The sequence below is a fragment of the Ipomoea nil genome, unplaced genomic scaffold (assembly GCF_001879475.1).
Source record: "Ipomoea nil cultivar Tokyo-kokei standard unplaced genomic scaffold, Asagao_1.1 scaffold1074, whole genome shotgun sequence".
Lineage (NCBI taxonomy): Eukaryota > Viridiplantae > Streptophyta > Magnoliopsida > Solanales > Convolvulaceae > Ipomoea > Ipomoea nil.
In genome coordinates, this window is record NW_017617502.1 from 4,575,794 (window position 1) to 4,601,784 (window position 25,991).

At 39.4% G+C, this 25,991-nt stretch overlaps 2 protein-coding genes across 5 annotated transcripts; both read left to right on the forward strand.

Moving 5' to 3' along the window:
• The first annotated feature begins 2,790 nt into the window (after positions 1-2,790).
• On the forward strand, positions 2,791-8,125 carry LOC109182860 (ubiquitin-activating enzyme E1 1-like). Of its 4 annotated transcripts, none has more exons than XM_019333082.1 (7): positions 2,791-3,055; positions 3,247-3,599; positions 3,766-3,983; positions 4,692-5,486; positions 5,791-6,659; positions 6,766-7,198; positions 7,327-8,125. In XM_019333082.1, the coding sequence occupies exons 1-7, from the start codon at positions 2,793-2,795 to the stop codon at positions 7,921-7,923; spliced, it is 3,528 nt and encodes a 1,175-aa protein (XP_019188627.1). In that variant the 5' UTR covers positions 2,791-2,792; the 3' UTR covers positions 7,924-8,125. The 4 variants fall into 4 exon arrangements, with proteins under 4 accessions (XP_019188627.1, XP_019188628.1, XP_019188629.1 ...); XM_019333083.1 differs by having other exon boundaries at positions 2,960-3,042; positions 3,244-3,599; XM_019333084.1 differs by having other exon boundaries at positions 2,960-3,042.
• A 10,296-nt stretch (positions 8,126-18,421) lies between these two features.
• Positions 18,422-19,637, forward strand: LOC109182861 (uncharacterized protein At5g39865-like). The gene has a single exon (XM_019333086.1). The coding sequence runs from the start codon at positions 18,631-18,633 to the stop codon at positions 19,444-19,446; it is 816 nt and encodes a 271-aa protein (XP_019188631.1). The 5' UTR covers positions 18,422-18,630; the 3' UTR covers positions 19,447-19,637.
• Positions 19,638-25,991: the final 6,354 nt, after the last annotated feature.

Here is a 25,991-nt window from a genome sequence, read left to right on the forward strand (position 1 = left end):
ACAAATAATGTATGTTCTTTTTTACATTTATTATGATTCCTACATATAAGTATATCTAACCGCGATTTGGTTTTGATTTTGAACTGCCGGTTCACGATTCCGGATCCAGTTTGAACTGCTGGTTCAAACTTTATTTTAAAATTTTATTTTTTATTTTTAAAATAGCCTAAATTCAACAATAAGTGTATTTTATATTTTTTTTTAGTTCGAAACATGTGCCAACCGTTCCGGTTCGCGATTTTAATAAACTCTAAATATCGGATTTCGATTCTAAATTGTAATCGGAATATTTCGGTTTGGTTGCTATAGTGTCTGTTCGGTTTGAACCAAATCATGGTCATAATTTGTTGGAGAAGAAAAAAAATAAAATATTTATTTTAAGGGTAAATATGTCCATTTAACATATCAGGAAAAAACTGTCACTTGAATAATTCATTAAAAAAAATGTTGTAAGTATATAACTCAGGAAAAAAAGTGTCATTTTCTCTATTGTTCTATGTTTTTTTGAAGGCAACCATGCGCGGTCATTTTATAGATAAACCAGAATAGAGTCAGGGGGACTTCGTCCCAATACAAAGCTGTAGACTGTTCTGGAACTGTAGAAGCTAAAGTATGAGCTAATAAATTCTGGGATCTAGGAATAAAATTAACTGAGCAGAAATCAAAAGTAGATACGCAAATTTTGCAAGCATCAACGACATAACCGATATATGATCTGAGTGGGGGTCCTTTTCTATGTTCAGGGGAAAAAGGAGTTAATACCAGCCAAGGTCCCTCGAGTATAGTGGTTCCGCCACCTATGGTCCTAAACTTTTAAATTAACCCTTCGTGGTCCTCCAAGTTTAAAAAATGACCTGCAATAGTCCTGCCGTTACTATTTTCCGTTTGAGCCGTGAAATGCAGGGGCATTATGGACCTTTCATAACTTTCATAATTTTCAAGCTTTGAGTTCGCCGGTGAGACAAGGTCCAGTTTCAACTTGGACGCCTTCGCACCTCCATTGTCCCCGTCTCATTGCTGGTTTCTGACTCTCCACTGTTGCGATACTAAATCCCTTGTCTCATCGTCGGTTTTTGGCTCTCCGTCGCCGGCAATTTTGCCTACGGTGCCGAACTCCTCGTCGACAGCTCCCTTTTCTGTTGTTGGTGAGATTCCAAAACAGTCTTGCATTTTTCTATTCCTTTCTTTTTCTTTGATTTCTTCTTTTTGTTTTGTTTTGGTAATAATTTCAGCTTCGAAGAGGAAGAGATCAAGGCAGGTTTCAGAGAATAGTGTTCAAGCAGCTGGGCATGACAGTGGGATGATAGTGTTCAAGCTAGAGAGGGAGCGCCCTGCATTTTCTGTGAGTGGAGATTATCTGTTTTATGTTAAAGACCGGTTCCTTCGTATCTATGAGTATTCAACTCAGAAAGACACACAGTTGATACCAATTCGTAGGCCTGGTTCAAACAGCTTAAATCAAGGTCCCCGAACCCTTTCATACAGTGCTACTGAAAATGCTGTCTTAACATGTTCAGATATGGATGGTGGTTCTTATGAACTATATGTTGTGCCCAAAGACAGTTATGGGAGGGGTGATACAGTTTAAGATGCAAAGAGAGGAAGTGGAGGATCAGCAGTGTTTATTGCTCGATAGAGGTTTGCGGTGCTTGAGAAGAGTACCAATCAAGTTCTAGTCAAGAATCTCAAAAATGAAATTGTCAAGAAAAGTATTCTTCCAATTGCTAAAGATGCAATATTTTATGTTGGGACTGGAAATGTACTGTGCTGGGCAGAGGACAGGGTGGTGATATTTGTCTTAAGAGTGGAGCCTGGGATGACAATGGAGTTTTCATATATACAACACTGACCCACATTAAGTATTGCCTTCCTAATGGGGATAGTGGAATTATCAAGACCTTGGATATCCCAGTATATATTACTAAAATCAATGGGAAAAACCGTCCCATTTTCAAGCCCGTCATCGGCTTCTTTTTCCCCAAATTTCGAGGAAACACTAGTTCAAAATGGTGGTGGCTCTTTGTTATATGGTTTGGGCAGTTCAATCAATTCACAATCAAATCCAACGGTGGAGCCGATGAAGGTGGAATCGAAAATCAAGCGCCGGAAAGGAGGAGGAGGTGGTTGTGAGCTTCCCGAAGAAGGAACCACCTCTTTCTGCTTCTTTGGAGGACTCGAAAGCGATGGCTGCATAACAAGCAAATTAATGGGCACAACTCGTTGGTAACTAAGGCCTAAGGTAATTGAATTGTCGTAGGGAATCTGCAAGACTTTTCGTTAACTCCACAGCTCTTCCCTGCAACCGCTCACCATCGTTTCCCTCCTTCAAAGCCACCTACCTAGCTGCCGCGCCTCCAAAAGCTCCCCACCTCCCCACCCCAACTTCTTCCTCTTAATTCCCTAAATTCCCTTCAAATCGCTCTCGGTAGCCTCTCAATTTCTTCAATTTCCATCAATTTGGGTGAGAAAATTGTGAAAGCTCTATAATACCCTCGTATTTCACCGCTCAAACAGAAAACACTAACGGCAGGACTATTGTTGGTCATTTTCGAAACTTGAAGGACCACAAAAGGTTGATTTGAAAGTTTAGGACTATAGCTGGTGGAACCACTATACTCGAGGGACCTTAGTTGGTATTAATTCGGGGAAAAAGTGTCATTTTCTCTATTGTTCTATGTAAAAAAAAATTTTGAAAGGAAAATGTTTTACAATTATTTAGCTTTTTTTCATCTAAAAGCAATTCATTGTAACCGTTCTATACTTTCCAACTTTCAATTTTCAAAGCTCCTGACATGATGAAAGATTGGAGGCATGCAAAGCAGTTTCCCACCGGTGACGATAGTCCATGCCTCCATGGCACCTCTGACCTGTCCTCAAGCCAACCAAATCGCATTCCACATGGCAATTCTCCCCCACTCACCCCCTCAAAACCCAAATTCCAAAACCGAAATTCACTTTCTACAGTTTTCAATCTCCACAACACTCATATCTCATATCTCACTATCTCCGATTCCATTCCTTTCTTCTCCGGAGCTCCAATAGGTATTCTCCTAGATTAAGCATTCTTTATCTGCTTAGATTAGTCTTCTTTGCTTCGTAAACTGCATTTCGCATCACTCCATTACGAAAATATATGGTTAGGGGTTGTTTGTTTTGGTATTATGTATTTCGATTGTTTGTATCTTAATTTGTTGAGTACTTTCGGAGTTTTGATAACTTTATGGGGTTGCGTGGAGTTTTCAGCAGTTTGTTGCACTATATGCTTCCTAGAAAGAGACCGGCGGAAGGCGGGGTTGTTGAAGGAGGCAGCGCTTGCGTTGATTGCAATCGCGTCGTAAAAGCGCATCGCACCGGTTGCTTCATCTCCTGCGCGAATAAAGAGAAGACCAGCGGCTTCTCCGGTGCTGCCAACACTAGCGGCAATAACAGTGTTGACGAACCTTCACTGGCCGAAATGGCGTTCGGAAATGGCAATTCGCGCGATATCGATGAGGATCTCCACAGCCGACAGCTCGCCGTGTATGGACGCGAGACGATGCGGCGGCTATTTGCCTCCAATGTTCTCGTCTCGGGGTTGCAAGGTCTCGGTGCGGAGATCGGTATGGGCTTAAAATTTTGAAATTAGTCTGTTATTTTTGTTGTTAAGCTTTTAGTTTTGTCTTCTGTTGTGATTGTATTTTGCATCTGATTATTCCTGGTGTGGCTTCTCTGTATTTGGATCAGACTTCTTATATGTGTGATACCTGAATTTTTATGTTCTTGCAGCAAAGAGTCTTATACTTGCTGGTGTGAAGTCTGTGATGCTGCATGATGAAGGCACAGTGGAACTATGGGATTTGTCAAGCAATTTTATTTTCTCAGAGAGTGATGTTGGCAAGAACAGGGCACTTGCTTCCCTTCAAAAGCTTCAAGAGCTTAATAATGCCGTGACTGTCTCTACACTGACTACAAAACTGACTAAAGGAAAACTCTCTGAGTTTCAAGTAATTCATTTTTGTCTTTTTAATTTTATTTTTATTGTCATTGAGGTTCTTAGTTTCCTATGCTAGCTTTTATTATGGTTTTTGTGTAAGATTGTAAGCTCAGTTTGAATTAGCCGTTGTTAGAATTTGTAAACAAACTTATTTTCTTTCAGAAAGGTGGTTGCCATTATAGGGTATAAACATGTCAAAAAATGCACTGCATTCAAATGCCTATTGGGAGAGCGTTTGGAGCAGTAGGTCACTCTAGCTGCTCCAAAAGCTCTCCCAAGTGGCCTAAGTCTAACTTTATTAATTAGTGTTTCTTTAGCTGTTCAACTTCTCAAATAATTTTTGTGCACATATATTAAGCATCTATCAATTTTATCTCATAGTTCATAGTGAAGGGAACACATTCTTGATTTTTATGCCTGACACCTCCCTCCCTCATCCAACTCTGTCGCCCCTAAAGTTATTCTTAGCAGTTAGCTAACTATCTTTTTTGTCCATGTAAATGAATTTTTTTGCTATGCATTTGCTTCTAGATGTGAAAATGAACTTGTTCATTTGATAATTTTAGTGCCTATGTTTATTTCTTACTTGATTCCCAACTCAAAAGTTCATCCCCTTTTAAAGTTCATGAATTTGGTTGTCCCATAATGTCTATTTATGACATTATGTTGTATAAACCTCCTTTTGACCTTAAATAGTTACTTGTATCATTGTATGTAGGCTGTGGTGTTCACTGATATAAGCTTAAAAGATGCAGTTGAATTTGATGATTATTGTCACTGCCATCAACCTCCAATAGCATTCATCAAAGCTGAAGTGAGAGGCCTTTTTGGAAGTGTGTTTTGTGATTTTGGTCCTCAGTTCACTGTCTCTGATGTGGATGGTGAGGAACCTCATACGGGCATTGTTGCATCTATCAGTAATGACAATCCTGCTCTTGTGTCATGTGTAGATGATGAAAGGCTTGAGTTTCAGGATGGGGATCTTGTTGTATTTTCTGAAATTCGGGGCATGACAGAACTTAATGATGCCAAACCAAGAAAGATTATAAGTGCTAGGCCTTATTCTTTCACCCTTGATGAGGATACAACGAAGTTTGGTGTGTATGAGAGAGGCGGTATGGTGACTCAGGTGAAGCAGCCCAAAGTTTTGAACTTTAAACCGTTGCGAGAAGCTCTAAAGGATCCCGGTGACTTTCTTCTTAGTGATTTCTCAAAGTTTGACCACCCACCGCTCTTGCATTTAGCATTCCAAGCACTCGATAAGTTCAGGTCTGAAATGGGGCGTTTCCCCATTGCTGGATCTGAAGGTGATGCTCAGAAAATAATCTTTATTGCCAATGACATGAACGAAAGCTTAGGAAATGCAAAAATAGAAGATATAAATCCAAAACTTCTTAGACACTTTTCCTTTGGTGCACGTGCTGTACTTAATCCAATGGCTGCAATGTTTGGTGGTATTGTTGGACAGGAGGTTGCGAAGGCATGCTCTGGGAAGTTCCATCCACTTTTTCAGGTTATAGTTACTTTCTCTTTGCAAAGAGTTCAAAATAAATGGCTTTGCTTTGTCTATGTTTAAACTTTTATCAGCTAAGAATATGTTTGTGTTAGGGTATTAGCTTTAAACAAGTCCTGGATGATGAATTTTCTTTCATTTATTTGCTTTCTTAGCTTTTTCTCTCTATCCCTCTCATTCATTTCTATCAATGTTTTTGGATGGGAGGGGTTTATTGACTCATGCTGGCAATTTTGTCTCACTTATTTTCTGTTTCTTTATTATAGATTAAGCTGACTGTCATTATTCCCTTATTTCTTTGCAGTTCTTTTACTTTGACTCTGTGGAATCACTTCCTACTGAGGCACTGGAACCTAGTGACTTTAGTCCATTGAATTGCCGATATGATGCACAAATTTCAGTTTTTGGGCATAAACTGCAGAAGAAACTTGAAGAAGCCAAGATGTTTCTTGTTGGATCTGGTGCATTGGGCTGTGAGTTTCTCAAGAACTTAGCACTTATGGGAGTTGCATGCAACAGTCAAGGAAAACTAACGGTCACTGATGATGATGTGATTGAAAAAAGTAATCTTAGTAGACAGTTTCTCTTCCGCGATTGGAACATTGGCCAGGCCAAATCAACTGTTGCTGCTGCAGCTGCAACATCAATAAATCCTCATTTTCTTGTAGAAGCTCTGCAAAATCGTGTGGGACCTGAAACTGAGAATGTGTTCGATGACACCTTCTGGGAGAATCTTAATGTTGTTATTAATGCCCTTGACAATGTGAATGCAAGGCTATATGTTGATCAGAGATGCGTGTACTTCCAGAAGCCACTTCTGGAGTCAGGAACCCTGGGGACCAAATGCAACACGCAGATGGTGATTCCTCATTTGACAGAGAACTATGGTGCATCACGGGATCCTCCAGAGAAACAGGCACCAATGTGCACACTGCACTCTTTCCCACACAACATTGATCACTGCTTGACATGGGCTCGCTCAGAGTTTGAGGGGTTACTTGAAAAAACACCGTCTGAAGTGAATGCTTATCTTTCTAGTCCTGGTGAATATACATCTGCACAGATCAATGCTGGTGATGCTCAAGCAAGGGACAAGTTGGAGCGTGTTCTTGAGTGCATAGATAAGGAGAGATGTGAAACCTTCCGAGATGCTGTGGCATGGGCGCGCCTGAAGTAATGCTTGATATCATCTTTCTTTATTGTTTCCTAGTATTTTTATGAACTAAATCATTTTCTACTAATCTATGATAATTCTTCTGACTAGGTTTTCTTTTTGTAGGTTTGAAGATTATTTTTCAAACCGTGTCAAACAATTGATTTTCACTTTTCCTGAGGATGCCATAACAAGTAGCGGAGCACCTTTCTGGTCAGCCCCTAAGCGTTTCCCGCATCCATTGCAGTTTTCTTCCAAGGATCCTAGTCATCTCCATTTCATTATGGCTGCATCCATATTACGTGCTGAGACATTTGGCATACCCATCCCTGAGTGGGCTACGCACCCAAAGAAATTGGCTGAAGCTGTAGATAGTGTTGTCGTTCCTGAATTTCAACCAAAGAAAGATGCGAAAATTGTGACCGATGAGAAAGCTACCAATCTATCAATTGCTTCTATAGATAATGCTGCAGTAATCAATGAACTAATAATGAAGCTTGAGCAGTGTCGAAAGCGTCTACCTCCTAACTTCAGGATGAAGCCTATTCAATTTGAAAAGGTCTTAATTTTATTCTTCTCTGGATCAATACTTTTGCTTAATTTGGTACTGTGCTGCATTTTATTGATTTCTAAATTGTGCATGATTTACGTACATAAATTATTTTGTGGATGTTATTTGTCAAGCAGGATGACAATACAAATTACCACATGGATTTGATCGCTGGCCTTGCAAATATGCGGGCAAGAAACTACAGTATACCTGAAGTTGACAAGCTGAAAGCCAAATTTATTGCTGGAAGGATTATACCGGCAATTGCAACTTCTACTGCCCTGGCTACTGGTTTGGTTTGCCTTGAGCTCTACAAGGTTTTAGATGGGGGACACAAACTGGAAGACTATCGCAACACGTTCGCCAACCTTGCTTTACCTCTATTCTCGATGGCTGAGCCGGTTCCTCCCAAGGTCATCAAGCACCGGGACATGAGCTGGACGGTTTGGGATAGATGGGTTATTAAGGACAATCCCACGCTGAAGGAACTTATCCAATGGTTGGCAGATAAAGGCTTGAATGCGTACAGCATTTCATGTGGGAACTCCCTGCTTTTTAACAGCATGTTTCCTAGGCACAAGGAGCGGATGAACAAGAAAATTGTGGATTTGGCGAGGGATATTGCTAAGGTAGAGTTGCCACCATATCGGCGCCACTTGGATGTTGTGGTAGCATGTGAAGACGACGAAGAGAATGATGTTGACATCCCTCTTGTATCCGTATACTTCCGCTGATCATTCGGTTCGGTAGAGAATTTCTATGACAGTGCAGCTCTTAGTCACAGACCTTTTCTCAAATCCTTTGTTCAATTAAAGTGTGGCATATATATAGAAAGGGTGGGTATTTCTTTTGCCTTTTAAGATACTGGAATTTAGAAATACAAATTGACTACTGTGTGTATTTGAGTTCATCAATGGCATGTGCAATCTTTGATCATTAGGACTGGTGAGGTGAAGTCTAATCTTTCTGGTTCTGTCAGGCAGGCTTATTTTAAAGAGGAGAGGAGAGGAGAGGATGATGTCTTCAGTCAAATTTGTACTTTTGGTCTTTATTTATGCTGAGAGTTACCAGTCCTTTCCACTAAAGTTAAAAGGAGAAGAGACCAAAGTTCGAAATTCGACAGCAGCAGTATGTGGATTGTGTCTAAAGTAGACAAATTTTTTATGCGCACCGGCATTTGACCCTGTCTGCTGAGCTATATAATTACCGGAATTTACATTCTTCCAAATGCTTGGTCGGGTCAGAGTTTGGGGCATTTGGGATTGGGCCGTTGGGGATTTAACCTTTCGGGAAAAGAAAAGTTAAACATATTTGGGAGAAGAGATCAAAGTTCGAAACTCGACAGCGGCAGTGTGGGGATTGTGTCCAAATTGGTAGATTCTTTGTTCGCGCCAGCATTTGGTCCTGTCTGTTAAGTAAGTTACCGTAACTTACATTCTCACAAATGCTCTGTCGGGTCAGAGTGGGAGGACCCTTGGGGTTGGGCCGTTGGGGATTCAAGCTTTTGGAAGAAGAAAAGTTAAACATAGTTGTTAGTTAATGTTGTCAACTATGGTTGAGTACATTATTATTACTCACTCCTAAGCTGCTTTATCTTTCAGAGTTTCAGGCATTCAGCTGCTGAACTACCAAGTCAGATCAGGAAACGCACGCCACAACTCCAACAATATATATACAAACCAATTCTCGCGTGCAGTAATCATATACCCCCCACATCTTCTGCTAATTCTAGTCTAGTTTATGATTTCTTTTAATTCATAGAAATCAGAAGTGGATCAGGTCAATACAAAATCACTGCTCTATTTGATCTGATCTGATCCGATCCGATCCATGCCCACTACGTGGAAACTGATCTGAAATTACTAAGAGTAAATTTTACAAGCATTAGTATTTTACTTTTAGTATGAAATGACTAACTTGAATACAAAGGGCCACAAAATAAATGACTCTTTGGAAAGGTTAAATTATTAATTTGTGCCTTTAAAGTACTATTGGATTGAAAATGTGACAATAATGGTCAATTTAAGTTAATGAAACTCCAAACAAAGTTTGTTTTGAAATCAAACTCCAAACAAAATTAGTTGTTAAATTATGAATAATTAGGTAAACAATTTATCCATAGTAACAGTTAGATATTAAGCTTCAATACTAGTGTGTTATATTTGTAAATGCAAATTATATTATTATTATTATTATTATTATTATTATTATTATTATTATGTTGGAAAAATTAGCTTAAAATGGCATATTAAGTGGCTATTTTGTGGTACAATTATCAGTGGGGTCCACTACCGATTTGGGTCGGGTCAAAGTGGATTCGGATTCTTCGTAGTAAGACGAAGAGATTGATATATTGTACGCTCAAAACGGATAATGGGTGAATGAGATATTAATTCTCAAAGTAGACCCATTTAAGTTGGGAAATGAAGGGAAAATGTAGGACTTTGTCCCACATTGGTTTGGAAACAAGATTTGCCCCCCTTATATACATGAGCTCCTTTCAAGCTTGTAGAATTGTATAGCATAGAGGCTCTCTCGCGGGGGGGGGGGGGGGGGGGGGGGGGGTGCAAATCAAAATCAAACTAGAGGACCTTAAAAAGGCAAAAGGCTTGAAATCAAGCCCGAGCTCGCGTGCGCCGGCACCTGCGGGCACGAATGTCGTCCGGAAATGGGCTGGCCTTGTCTGAAAGTGCAGAAAACGAAAGGAATTCCTGTAGCATACACAGTACAAAAACGAAAGGAATTCCAGAAGCTGAAAACGTTTTATCCTGGGAAACCTAGGCTACAACGCTCCTAGCGCACTTGTGGGAGGTAGCAAATAAGGTTTTAAGGAAAAGAACCTTGTGTTCGAACTCGTGCTAAACCTATACCCAAACACTCAACCTTTTCCTTCCCAATTTTCTGTTTTCCCATATAATATTAATCTTTCTGTAGGATTATTATTATTTTTGGGATTTTAAACCATATTACCCAACATATTATTATTATTATTATTATTATTATTATTATTATTATTATTATTATTATTATTATTATTTTGTGCTAAGAGAGTTGTACATAATGTTTAATATATTGTATAATCTTAAAACCTTATATCCGTTTGTTGTTGAGAACAACAGTGGTGGGAATGGCAATAATGTTGCTAATTTCCAGGCTACACCAGTGAACGTTGGTTCACAAGATGGTGGGAGCACTGAGGGATATATTCCCATGACTCGGGTACCTACGGTACCCAGTGGTTCGGCCGAAAGACCGGAGAAATTTACCGGTATTGGATCGAATTTCAAAAGGTGGCAACAAAAGATGTTGTTCTACCTAGCAACTCTCGGCTTGGCGAGATTTTTGACCGAGAAGGTTCCCGAACGAAGGGAACAGGATGCCCAATCCGTGATGGCAGTTGTCTATTGGAAGGATTCGGACTTCCTATGCCGAAACTACATCCTAAATGGATTGTGTGATGCGTTATACGATGTATATCGCAAGATTGGCACAGCGAAAGCGCCGTGGGAAGCTTTGGATCATAAATACCGAAGTGAGGATGCCGGCGCAAAGAAATTTGTGGTTGGCCGATTCCTTGACTTCAAAATGGTTGATTCCAAAACCGTGCTAAGTCAGGTTGAAGATCTACAACTAATCTTTGATGAAATCCGTGACGAAGGCATGACGTTGAGTGAAGCCTTCCTAGTGGGATCTGTTATCCACTTGCTGCCTCCAGGGTGGAAGGACTTCAAGAACTACCTTAAACATAAGCGAAAGGAAATGAACCTGGAGGACCTGATCCAGCGACTCCGAATTGAGGAGGGGAACAGGACGAATGATGGCAGAAATTCTGTCACTGTTGGCGCTAAAGCCAATGTTGTGGAGCATGCTAAAAACTCCAAGAAGAACAAGAAGGACAAGCAAAAGCTAGGTCCGAAAGGAGGCATTACCAAGAAGAAATTTCATGGAAAATGCTTCAATTGTGGCAAGACTGGCCACAAGTCCTCTGAGTGCAAAGTTCCAAAGAAGAAGAACAAGAGTTCTGAAGCCAACATGGTTGAGGAAAGCAATCAGAAGGAGGTCGAGATTAGCCTTTCGGCTATGGTGACCGAGGTGAACCTCGTGGACTCTAACCCACGAGAGTGGTTCATCGACACTGGTGCAACAAGGCACTTGTGTTGCAACCGAGAAATGTTCAACACCTTTGAGGTCGTTGAGGGCGAGAAGGTTTGGATGGGAAACTCTGCTCAGTCTGCTGTGGAAGGCGTGGGCAAGGTGGTTCTGAAGATGACTTCCGGGAAGGAACTGACGTTGAACAACGTGCTGTATGTTCCAGAGCTGAGGAAGAATCTGGTGTCTGGCTCACTGTTGAACAAGCATGGCTTTCGCATGGTGTTCGAGTCAGACAAGGTTGTTTTGTCTAAGTTAGGAATGTTTGTAGGCAAAGGTTATGTAACTGATGGGCTTTTTAAGCTCAATGTAATGCCTATTATCATGAATAAGAGCAAAGTTAATTCCGTTTACTTGCTTGAGTCTTCCAATTTGTGGCATGGTAGACTAGGTCACGCTAATTATAATTCTATACGTAGATTAATTAACATGGACCATATTCCTAATTTTCAAATTAACACAAATAACAAATGTGAAATTTGTGTTGAGGCAAAATTAACAAAAGTACCTTTCAAATCGGTTGAAAGGGAAACTGAACCACTAGAATTAATCCATAGTGATTTGTGTGATTTTAGATCGATACAAACGAGAGGTGGTAATAAATATTTTATCACGTTTATCGACGATAGCACACGTTATTGCTATGTGTATTTGCTTAAAAGCAAAGACGAAGCCTTGGAAAAATTCATTCTTTATAAGAATGAAGTTGAAAACCAACTTAATTGTAAGATTAAGAAAGTTAAAAGCGATCGAGGTGGTGAGTACGAAGCACCTATTGGTGACTTCTGTGCGAGTGTAGGTATAATACACGAGCGTACTGCACCTTACTCACCTCAATCGAACGGTGTTGCCGAACGAAAGAATCGTACATTGAAAGATATGATGAATGCGATGCTTATAAGTTCGGGCCTACCTCAAGACGCGTGGGGTGAGGCTATTTTGACAAGTAATTACCTTTTAAATAAGGTACCCCACAAGAAGCTTGATAAGACTCCTTATGAGCTGTGGAACGGTAGGAAACCTTCCTACCAGTACCTGAAAGTGTGGGGGTGTCTTGCCAAAGTTTTGGTGCCAACACCTAAGAAAGTAAAGATAGGTCCTAAGACGGTGGACTGTATCTTTATTGGCTATGCACATAATAGTAGTGCTTATCGGTTCTTAGTACACGAGTCCCATAATCCGGACGTACACGAGAACACGATAATAGAATCAAGGAATGCATCTTTCTTTGAAAATGTATTTCCTTGTAGGTCCAATGAGGGACCGAGTTCGTCAAAACGAACATTTGACGAAGCTATGGAGAATGATAGTGGGGAATCCGAGAGAGAATCCGAGCTCGAGCCAAGACGCAGTAAGCGGGCAAGAGTTGGAAAATCATTTGGTCCTGATTTTCTAACTTACTTGTTGGAGTACGATTCAAGTACTCTAACTTGTCTATTAGAAAATGAACCCGATTTTCTATCTTGTTTGATAGAAAACGAGCCTCGAACGTACGGAGAAGCCGTGACTTCTACAGAAGGACCAATGTGGAAAGAGGCTATTAAAAGTGAAGTGGATTCTATTTTACAGAATCACACTTGGGAACTTGTTGATCTTCCTCCGGGTAGTAAACCCTTAGGATCCAAGTGGGTCTTTAAAAGGAAGATGAAACCCGATGGTTCCATCGAGAAGTATAAGGCTAGGCTTGTAATCAAGGGTTACAGGCAACGCGAGGGCCTTGATTACTTCGACACGTATTCTCCCGTGACGAGAATAAATTCCATTAGAATGATACTTGCTATAGCCGCGCTGCGAAATTTGGAAGTTCATCAAATGGACGTTAAAACCGCTTTCCTAAATGGCGAGTTAGATGAGGAAATCTATATGTAACAACCCGAAGGGTTCGTGGTTCCGGGCCAAGAAAGGAAAGTGTGTAAGTTGGTTAAATCGCTATATGGTTTAAAACAAGCGCCTAAGCAATGGCACGAGAAGTTTGACCATGCGATATTAACTAATGGGTTTAAAATAAACGAAAGTGACAAATGTGTCTACGTTAAGGAAACGATAGACGGTTATGTCATTCTTTATTTATACGTAGATGACATGCTCATCGTTGGTAGTAACGATCGAATGATCAAGTCTACCAAAAACATGTTAAATACGAGATTTGACATGAAGGATATGGGTTTGGCTGATTTAATCATCGGGATTAGAATCATTAGAAGACCTGATGGTCTGGTGTTAAGCCAATCACATTATATTGATAAAATCCTTGAAAAATTTAACAAGGATAATCATCAAGGGACTAGGACGCCATTAGATCGAAGCGTTCATCTAACCAAGAACCACGGAGAGTGTATTTCTCAAGTAGAATATGCTCGGGTTATTGGTAGTTTGATGTATCTAATGAGCTGTACTAGGCCGGATATTGCCTTTGCGGTTAGTAAACTCAGTAGATATACGAGTAACGCCGGTGCCATGCACTGGACGGCAATAGTGAAGGTTCTGAGATACTTAAGGTATACTCGAGACCTTGGACTGCACTATGGGAGATATCCTGCTGTACTTGAAGGGTATAGCGACGCTAGCTGGATATCTGATATTAAGGACTCTAAGTCCACGAGTGGCTACGTGTTTACACTAGCCGGTGCAGCCGTTGCATGGAAATCCTCAAAACAGACCGTGATAGCTAGATCCACGATGGAATCTGAGCTGATAGCCTTGGACAAATGTTGTGAAGAGGCTGAATGGCTACGCCATTTTTTAGAGGATATTCCAAATTGGGAAAGACCTGTACCTCCAATGTGTGTGCATTGCGATAGTCAAGCTGCAATTGGACGAGTACAGAATCATATGTATAATGGTAAGTCTAGACATGTGCGTCGTAGACATAATACCATTAGACAACTTCTCACAACTGGTGTTGTCTCGATTGACTACGTAAAGTCAGAAGACAATATAGCGGATCCGTTAACCAAAGGGTTATGTAGAGTAGTTGTGGAGAAGTTGAGACGAGGAATGGGTCTAAAGCCCTTGGTATAAAGTTCTATAGTGGACACCCAACCTAGCTGGCACCTAGGTTCAATGGGACAACTAAATTATGGAACGGAGCGTGTCACTGTGGGGGTCTCGGATTCCCTACCACTCCTTGTTAGAAACAGTGGCTCCCGCACAAGGTTAGCATGTTAAATGCTTTAGTGATTCGAATGTCGGTTGACATATGTGAGTATGCGGGATACTCGGGAAAGAATCACCTATGTGAGAGAGAAGTGAGGGTCGCTTCAAAGGAGAATTGACGGGCACAATTCTTCACAAACTCTTGTAGAACCAGGAATGGTGACCCACGACCAAAATGGACACAATCATGAGAAAAAAGCATGGTTGGGAGGTTCCTGTGTGAGATATGTCATCGTCTACACAAACGGCAGTCGGTTCAAAGACATCGCGTTCTACCGTACAGCTAGTAGAGTAAATGTGTCTTCACGAGGGAAGGTTCAAAGGGTGTGACCCTACCTATCCTATGCAGGGATCGACCATTGAACACAGTTGTTTCCGTTTTAAAACTACCCCGAAAATCAATTTTCATTCATGTGGGGGATTGTTGGAAAAATTAGCTTAAAATGGCATAAAATGGCATATTAAGTGGCTATTTTGTGGTACAATTATCAGTGGGGTCCACTACCGATTTGGGTCGGGTCAAAGTGGATTCGGATTCTTCGTAGTAAGACGAAGAGATTGATATATTGTACGCTCAAAACGGATAATGGGTGAATGAGATATTGATTCTCAAAGTAGACCCATTTAAGTTGGGAAATGAAGGGAAAATGTATGACTTTGTCCCACATTGGTTTGGAAACAAGATTTGCCCCCCTTATATACATGAGCTCCTTTCAAGCTTGTAGAATTGTATAGCATAGAGGCTCTCTCGCGCGGGGGGGGGGGGGGGGGGGTGCAAATCAAAATCCAACTAGAGGACATCAAAAAGGCTTGAAATCAAGCCCGAGCTCGCGTGCGCCGGCACTTGCGGGCACGAATGTCGTCTGGAAATGGGCTGGCCTTGCGGGCTAAGTTATGCCACTGATATAGTCACTTGGTTCGGCCGGAACCGAACCGAGAGCACAACTCTCGTGCATCTGTGACCTACTCTCGTGCTACAGAGGAGCATGAGAGGCTGTGGTGCACCGAGAGCACAACTCTTGTGCATTCTGTGACCACGAGAGTGGTGCACTCTCGGGTTGCACCACAGTGAGCACGGGAGATGTACTCTCGTGTTGCTGGTCCGTGTGCTCTCGTGTGAACCTGCACCCCAACGGTCTGAAACCCGAAAGTGCAGAAGATTAAACTCATCTGTTACGGAATTAATACTGTTTTAATTCCAATTTTTAAATTCTGAGTTTAATCCTACTTAGTGGTGACCGTTACAGGTGTTACACAATTGGTTTTAACACCAATTTAATGGCCATGTTGAATGCTATCACTCCAACATCCCTATATAAAGAGAGGTAGAGCAGTAGCATTTTACACAATACAAAAACGAAAGGAATTCCAGTAGCTTTCAGCTTCCCAAAACTCTGCTTCTACTCTCTTCTTTACCAACTAGTGTTCTCTACTTTACTTTGTTTGCCAGGTTCCTTGTTTAGGTGCTTAAACAAGGAATCGTAGCACGTTTTATCCTGGGAAACCTAGGCTACAACGCTCCTAGCACTTGTGGGAGGTAGCAAATAAGGTTTTAAGGAAAAGAACCTTGTGTTCGAACTTGTGCTAAACCTATACCCAAACACTCAACCTTTTCCTTCCCAATTTTATGTTTTCCCATATAATATTAATCTTTCTGTAGGATTATTATTATTTTTGGGATTTTAAACCATATTACCCAACATATTATTATTATTATTATTATTATTATTATTATTATTATTATTATTATTATTATTATTATTTTGTGCTAAGAGAGTTGTACATAATGTTTAATATATTGTATATTGAATTTTTGTTGGACACGAATTGTCTCTTAGCTTGTAGTTATAATACTATTTAATCAAAATTGTTATATCACATTTCTTTAATCAAATTCACAAGTCTATTATAGCATGTAAGCTAATTTCATTCAATTTCTTAGTTTGTTAGTAATTTATTTGTTTTCTAATTAATTTTTACATATTTTCTATTTAATCGTGTCATATATAAGTCATGACTCACTAGGTGTAAATTAAATAAACAATATTGCTCTTTGATATACAAAAATTTACTTTTTACTCTTTTTTTTTTTTTTTTTGGAAATGTTCTATTTCTTTTATACTTTGTATAAGTTAGAATGAAATTTTGTGTGATGTTAGTTTACTAATATTACTCCAATTATTTGATTATACTACATTTAGTTCCTCAAATGATTACAAATTGTATTTTAATATTGACAGGATAATAGGGCTGGCACCCGACCCGGATCACAAATGGGCATTGACTCAGCATCACATGGGAACCCAACGGGCAGAACTCCAACGGTTAGGAATTCCAACAGGTGTCACCTTTATTGTCTTTGAAGCCACCATTGATACCACCTTTGATGAGAGAGAGTTAAAGCCTCAACGCCTCATTCATGACTCTTCATATTCTTGTCGTTAGCTCAGCTCCCCAATGATGACTCTTCATGTTGTTACCGTTAGGACCTAGCATAAATAGAACTTCCCTCAGCTGAGCAGGGGACACACTGTACTTTCTATACTGAGACAAAAGCAATACAACTATTGTTACATCTATTGTTACCTTGTCACATCATTTGTTATTCTAATATTACAACCGGTAACGTTTTTACCGTCAAATATTGACCATCAAATTTTGCACATCATATATAGAAATTAGTTGTTTCAAATATAAAAGTAAGAATTAATTCTAAAGTAATAAATAATTATATTCTCAATCTAAATTGACCTTTTAATCAAGACCCCTCATTCTGATCTCTTAATTCTCTTTATATAGCAAAACCTCAACCACCATCGCCATCCAACAACCTTAACCAAACCTCATAGATTTCATTATATTTTAAAATAAAAATAATACAAGTACATTCTCATTTCTTTACGAGTTAATACTCGATTTGGTGGCAAATTTTACTGTGGACCATGGTCTATGTCAACATAGATCATGAAGTATATATCATTTTTGTTACACTTTAGTTTCATTTGACAATATTGCTATGTTTTTTAGTTTCATTTTCCCTCCACACTAGTTTCATTATAGCAATATACTAAAGTATAATTTTAATTCTACTATAGTTTCATTTGATAATATACATTATTGCTCAAGCTCTATTTTTTTGTTTCATTTTCCACACACACTAGTTTAATTATAGTAATGTTGAAGTTTTATTTTAATTGCACTTCAGATCATTTGACAATATATTTTATTGTATGGCTCTGGATTTTAGTTTCATTTTCCGCACACATTAGTTTCGTTATAGCAATACTAAAGTATCATTTTAATTATACTACAGTTTCATTTGACAATAATGTGCTCTATTTTTTAGTTTCATTTTCAACACACACTAGTTTCATTATAGTAATAATAAAGTATCATTTTAATAATAATACAGTTCCATTCGATGATCATGGTCCACACAACGATGTGTAGACCATGGTCCACTGTATAACAACTGCGATTTGGTCTCGACTATTAAGATTTCACTACTTTAGTTATTAACTTTTAAACTTTTTCAATTTCATCCAATTATGCAATTTTTACCTAAAATAGACCTTTGTCCAAACTAAAAAACCAAAAAAGTCTTTATTAGGACCATTTTGATTAACAATTTTTTTTTTTAAAATACTACTGACTCTATTACAATGTAGTATCGGTTCATAATTACTTCCTCAATCAATTGAAGCACAAAAAGCAAGAGGCTCGATCCCACAACTTCCATTATAAGAGAGCAACTTGATGCCGTTCTTTGGCTATTAATATAATTGTGAATGAAATTAAACTAGGTTTGAAAGTCTAGAATTAAAGTAGTGAATCCCAATAGTGAAGGAAGAAATCTAGTATTAACTTTTTCTTTATTTTATCTCAAGTACCATGGGCTTATGGGGATATAAAACCCATAGCTGATTCCCTTCACTTATAATTACCCTTCACCCCGCCTTCGCAGCTTTTCCTCTTCTCAAACTCTGAATTCTCAATCGCCGGCGCCCACCACTTATCTTCTCCGTACCTTCAATTTTTTCCAGCCAAAATGTATTGAAACATCAATTCCCAACACCTTAAACTTGTCGAATTTCTGTTCCGATTTTTGGCAATTTTGAGTATTGATTTCTGAACCAATGTGGCTAACTCGAACCGCATCAAAGAATCGCAGTTCTTCCTCCAAATTCGCCTGCTCTTCCTTCAAAGATATCTACACCCTCTGCGCCGCCGACGAGCCCACTACCCAGATCCAAACCTATTTCAAGAAACCCAATATCTTCCACCGGGTTTTCCGCGCCAACGCCGTCGTCTCCGCCTTCTTGGCTCCGCCCAAGGCCCTCCCCGGGGCCGAGACGAAACCTAATGCCGTACCTTCGCCGGAATCGCCGGTGAATTTGGTCGGGCAAACAGAGGGTTCAGAGCCGCCGGGGATATTCCTACCGGGAACCGAGAACCAAATCGTCGTATACTTCACGAGCCTCCGAGTGGTCCGCCGGACTTTCGAGGACTGCAAGGCCGTCCGGTTGATCTTACGGAGCCTCCGCGTCTCGATCGACGAGCGAGACGTGTCTATGGACGGCGGGTTCACGGAGGAGCTACAGCGCGTTATGGGCGTCGGCGAAACGACGAAACTAACCCTGCCGCGGGTTTTCATCGGCGGAAGATACATTGGCGGCGCGAAGGAGATCCGGCAGCTCCACGAGACCGGCCAGTTGAAGAAGATGGTGAAAGGCCTACCGCCGGCGATTCCAGACGCGTGCCAGGTGTGCAGCGGCCACAGATTTATCCTCTGCGACGAGTGCAACGGCAGCCACAAATGTTACCGGGAAAAAGGCGGATTCCGGAGCTGCACCGCCTGCAACGAGAACGGTCTCATTAGGTGCCCATCTTGTTCCGGCGCGCCGCCGGTGCCGGTGTCGGCGCCGGTGGGATCCCTCAAATTAGACTATTAGCATTCTTGTCAACCAAGACTCTAATTAGGTCGTGACTCCTTGAATTGAATTAGGTGGTGAAAAATGAAAATAATTTACACGTTCCTGTTCTTTTTTTTTCTTGTAACGGGCATGTAACTTTAAGATTTCTGTGTTTACCCTCTATTTTAGACAATAATAATGCATTTAATAATGGAAAATGGTGCTCTTTATTTTTATTTAATTTTCTATTTATAACACAATTTTGTAAATTTGTTTAGTGATACTTTCGTCTCAGGGAGGCAAGCAAAATAAAAATAAAAAACAGAGAAGAACAAAAATAAAATTGAAGTGAAAATAGCGAGTAACTCCATTAATGTGTTTTAAAAGCTTTCTTGTGGTTCCGGAGGATCCAACTACATGAGAACTAAGAACGGAGAGCTTTCCCCCCTTCCGCCCTATTCTTTAGAATGATTGATTGCCCTTCAGAGACCCTTACTGCCAACCTGAGACCAGACAGCTAATACGTTCCACTTATTGAACAGGATTCTATGGTCCGTCTGTGACCCCTGGATGCCGAAAGCGTCCTTGGGGTGATCTCGTAGTTCCTACAGGGTGGAGATGATGGGTTGGTCCATGGATCTTCCTTCCTTTTCTTTTGTCGCATTTCGTTCTAAGGGTTGAAGGGAAATAGTGCATCATGCTGTTCGCAAGGGCCAATGGAGTAACCTTGGGTTAGAAAAAAAAAAAAATCCAATGGTATAACAAAAAAAACACATATTGAAGAGCAATTGAAATGATTGCTAGCTTGGTGACCACTCCAATTCTTTAATTAAATGAGAAGCTCATAAAAAAATAAATAATCCTTGCAAAATAACCCCACCATGGGATTGATCTTAATGACATGTTTCCACCTACGAGACTCATAAATGAGTGCATTGTACGAAAGTAGGATGTCCTTCACCCACAAGTCCATACCAAACAAAATTGGGAAAAAAATAAATAAAACAAAAAACAAAAACAGATAAAAGGGAGTAGGTTATGAGTGGGAAAGTTAACTAAACTCTTGACATATGAAGTTTACCCAATGCCTAATAATAAATGCCCTAGAAAATGAACATATATACTGATGTAAGCTGCTGAACCGCTTTGGTAGATTCCTAGCTGGCTAATAGTGGAAACAAAATAGAAACTGAATGGATCCTTGCTTTGGTTTGCTTTACTGTGGTTGAGAAGCCCTTTTTGGTGTCTTCTCGAGGAGTGGGTTTTGTAGCTGGAGACTGCAGGAGTGTATACCAACCGGCAACCGCAAGATGCACACCTACGTACTGCAGCTTGTTGAGTGTTGACAACTTGACATTGGCCCTTTTTGATAAAGGGATGTTAACACAAAAAATTGAATATGTATATATTTAAATTCAAAATTCTGGTTACATTGAGTATCAATGTAGTGTGAGTACAAATCTCTAAATAGTCCTCAGATTTTTCAATTGGATGCCTTGAACACTCTACCACCGAAGAGTCTCTGGAATTCAAGTGGTTTGATCTTCAAAGAATGGTTGATATATATAGCTTGTTCTTCGTTAAAGGGCCTTCGAGTTTAAATATTTTGATCTTCAATGGGGGTTTGGATCAACATGCATAATCTTTATGGAGGATAGACTTTTACTTTCAGGATCACATTTTCATTGTGATCTCTGAATAATATTTTCAGATTTACATGATTATTTCCTAGGATGAATACATAAAAATAAGAGTTCCTATTTATAGCGATGGGATAAAAGAGTTTTGATAGGTTCAAACTCTTTTGATTTTTAAACCAAGTCAAACAACTAATAGTGGTTAAATAAGTCAAAATTGATCTATAGGTTAATTATTTTACGAAACTAGGCCATTATATTTCCCGTATAATATATGTTATATATTAAGACTTTAATTATATGGTACAAATTAATTAAACTTATTAAGTAGTTTGGTTGGATTGAATAACTAATGTTGTTAGTCAATCATTTTGTGCTTGCCTAATAATATAATATAAAGTGTATATTGTAGTCAATCATTCAATCGTTTTGTGCTTGCCCAATAATATAAAGTGTATATTGTAGTCAAACATTTAGTTTACATACACATGCTGCTCAAAAGCCCCAAGCAATACACCTAAGGTTCTGAGTTATATGAGACAAAATGACTATTCTTACTTAACAGTCTACTGTTTAAAAGAGAAAAAATAGTCAAATAGGCCCTCCAACTTTAGCTTAAAAGTCAATTAGGCCCCTACACTTTTTAAAGGTGCAATTACACCCCTCAACAATTCATTTAAGTGCAATGAAGCCCAAAAACAAAGCAGGTCATTAGGGTTTAGGCCACCTTCCGGCGAATTTTCTGAAAAAAAAAAAAAAAAAAAAAAAGTGACCGACAAAATTTCCGACAAAAAAGTGACCGGCGAAATTTTTGGCAAATCTAGGTCGGTTGCTGGTCACTTTTTTTTGCCGAAAAATTCGCCGGTAGGTGGCCTGAACCCTAATGACCTGTGATAGCAGGTCATTAACTTGTTTTTGGGCTTCATTGCACCTAAATGAATTGTTGATAGGTGTAATTGCACCTTTAAAAAGTTTATGGGCTTAATTGATTTTTAAGCTAAAGTTTGAGGGCCTATTTGACCCTTTTCCCTTTAAAAGACAACACAACTGAGAAGACATCAACTATGACTGGAGATCAATGTAACATTGCTTCCGCTTTCACTACTACGAGATTAGGTTTCTAGTAGACTTTATTCAATTAATTAAGGTTAGACTACATTTAGGGTGTGTTTGGAAACCCGGAAAATGACTTCTGGAAGTCATTTTCCGGGGTTTTGGTGTTTGGTTACATTGGAAAATGACTGGTCAAAGGAAAATGGGGTGGAAGTCAATGGAAAAGGAAGGCAATTTTATGGAAAATGACTTCCCCTTTTTTTTGGGGGAAGTCATTTTCCAACTTTTACACCAACATCATCAACACCATACCACCACCACCACCACTACCAACATACCACCGTCGCCGCCATCTCCACCATACCACCGCCACCACCACCACCATACCACCGTTGTCACACCACCACCATCACACCGCCGCCGCCGCCACCACTACCACCATACCACCGCAACCACCGTCGCCACCACTACCGTCGCCGCCACTACCACCATACCACCGCAACCACCGTCGCCACCACTACCGTCGCCGCCACTACCACCATACCACCGCAACCACCGTCGCCGCCATCACCACCATACCACCGCCCCCACCACCACCATACCATCGCACCCACCGCCGCCGCCACCACCACCATACCACCGCAACCACCGTCGCCGCCACCACTACCGTCATACCACCGCCGCCGCCACCACCACCATACCACCGCCGCCACCACCACACCACCGTCGCCGCCACCACCACCACCACCACACCATCGTCATACTACCACCACCATCACACCACCACCAATTATTATTATTATTATTATTATTATTATTATTATTATTATTATATAACGAATAACACCACTACCACTACACCACCACCACCACCATAATATTTTTGATATATTATTAGTTTTTTTTTTTTTGTTGAAAAACTTAGCTATTTTTTATTATATTTAAAATTAATATTATATTATTATATATTATTATACATGTTGTAATATTCTAAATAAAATAATTAAAATATTTAATTATACAATTCTACTCATTTTCCAGAAAATGAACCAAACACACAAAAACAGTTTTCCAGAATGCAACCAAACACCGGAAAGGAAAATGTTTTCCGGAAAATGACTCATTTTCCAGAAGTCATTTTCCTGGTTTCCAAACGGACCCTTATATCTAAACATGTGTACCAACCTGCAACCGCAAGATGCACGTACACGTACTGCAGCTTAGCTTGTTTTAGCCTACTGCAGGCCCTACGACCAGAACATGTTGCTATGGCATTCCTGTAGGAGAACTTTTACCACTTTAGAAGCAAACACTAGCTATGGGTATAACAGCCAATATATTGAACCAACAGAAAAGAATGGCAATTAACGTTGCAGTTAATTATAGCGTAGTTGTTGAAGTTATTGCTTTGGAATTTGGATTTCAGTTCCTTTCAAAGATGAGTTATGTTGGGTTTTGGATATCACAACATGAAGCAGCGGCAGTTCAAGAAAGAAATTAAAGGAGAAAAATAATGAAATGAGTGATATTATTAATTAAACACCACAGTTAGCTAGCTGATTAGAGTTGATTAGTTGGCAGCAATTTGTTTAGTTAGTTGGCACCTGCCTTTCTCCTCTTTGTATATATAAATAGCTACCTCAAGCTCTGTAATGAGGAGACTTAAGAGTCATAAACTATATGCATTCAACTGAGAATCCTTCAATTCGTTAGGACTAGCTTAGTCTCTCTCAACTTCTGATTGGGAACAACTATTACTCCTGGGAAAGAGCTATGGCATGGTGTGCTCTCCAAAAACAAATTAGCTAGGCTTGTAAATGGAGCTATATAAATGCTTGGAAAATCTGATGAAACCCTCCATACATAGGAGAGAGCTAACAACTTAGTTCTCTCATGGATTCTACATGCTGTGATTCCTGGAATATAATAGCGCAAAGTGTGTTGTGGTAGAATCTGTGTTAGGGCCTAATTACAATATATAGCAACTTGGACTGGAAATATTAAAAATATTTCTAGTATAAGATTTAGATCCAATAAATCATACATAATAATAAGGCTATTTTGAAGAATGATTTCAGTATTGGTAAAAATATATTTTAATAAGAGTTACAACTAAACAGCTTGGTTAACATAAGCGGCCGTGAACTCTTGTCCCTTAAGAGAAGTCGGGAGTTCAAACCCCCTCTCATATAGAAAAATCAATCTGGCCAACTGAAGAAGACTACTCTACTTGCGGTTTAGAGTCAGTTGTAGCAGTTTTTACTCGAAATGATCGGCGTCATCACTGCGGGTTAAGGATTCTCAAATCGTAGACGAAAGACAAGTGTAGACGTTGATGTAACGAAGAGGAATCAAACCATGTCAAGTGGATGCTTTTGGATCAATGGTGAAGGACTTTCAAATGTTGAATTGGAGATTTAAAAGTTAAACTTGGAGAATGGAGAATTTGGAACTTAAGGTCGGATTCTACCGCGTGAAGATAGTTCCAATTACTTTTGAAGAGATAAAGAAGGGATAAGTTAGAAGATGTGAACTTGGAAGAAACACAATTACTTTTGAAGAGATAAAGAAGGGATAAGTTAGAAGATGTGAACTTGGAAGAAACACAGTTTAAGACAAGGGGTGATGACTTTGGACCTTTGAAGATATATGAAGATGTGAAGAAGTGTACTAAGTAGGGAGTATGTTCTTATGAAGTGAATTTTGGAAGGAGGACATTGTATCCTGTATTCAGTATACCCGAATGTAATAACTTGCGTGAAGATTCGAAGAAGGAAATTTTAGTGACAAGAATAAAAGATCAATTGAACCTTAAGAAGGCCGGAGAGAAAATAATGTTAAGATTTCCAGTTACTAAGAAGTGACGAAGGTCAGTAAAAAGGAACAAGTTAAAAGATGTGGACTTAGAAGTGATAAGTTATGTGATAACTTAAGGAAGGAATTTTAGTGATAAGAATGAAACAAGAGGGAGCTGAACATATGATAATAAGGTGATTAAATTGTAGAAGAATTAAGATCGACGGGAGCAAACCTAAAGGATTGGTTTAGTCATTGGATTTCCTTAAATAGAGTGAGATTTTAAATAGATGGATTTAGTGTGAGACTTGTTGTTGACAGGAAAGAAAGTATTGCTAAGAATTTCGTTTGAAAGGAAATGGTAAAGATTAGTAAGAAGAGAAAATGAAGTCGGAGCTTATTGGACTATAAGAAGTTTTGTAAAAGATTCAGAAAAAGAGACTTATAAGTTAGTATTGCTGACTAAATTGGATAAGGATTTAAAGTGTATTGAAAAAGTATGATCGTAATTCGTCGTGTGTGATTCTCTCGAAGTAGGGAAGATGAACAAGACTATTAAGAGGTAAGCAACAAATTGGTAAAAGTAGCAAGGATAGTTAAGATATTTTGTTATTGGAGTCACGGCACTCTATCATGAATCACTTGACAGATGAAGTAAATGATAGTTTGTATTATCAAGAATTTTTGGATAAAGTGCTCATTAATTGGTTAAGTTATGTTCCTGAAGTTAATAAAGAAATTATAAAAGGAATTCACTGGTTCGGATTGAAAGGGAGTTACTACACTTAACCTACAGAAAAAGAAAACTAAGATTGAGTTGGACCACACCAAGTGGACAAATGGATTGACCTACCTCTAGGATGAGTTATCATGTATGGTAGGAAGGATGAGACTATTATATTATGACTAGTATGTTGATAGAGACTGAATGATGAATATAATGATTAGGCGATAATGAGGGTTGACTATGTTTATTAATGATAATGGGAGGATTAAGCAACGATGAGGATCAAATGTACTGATTGTAGTGGTTGAAGTTTATTAGCTATGATTGAAGTGAACATGATACTGTTATGAGAATAGGATCATGTTACATGT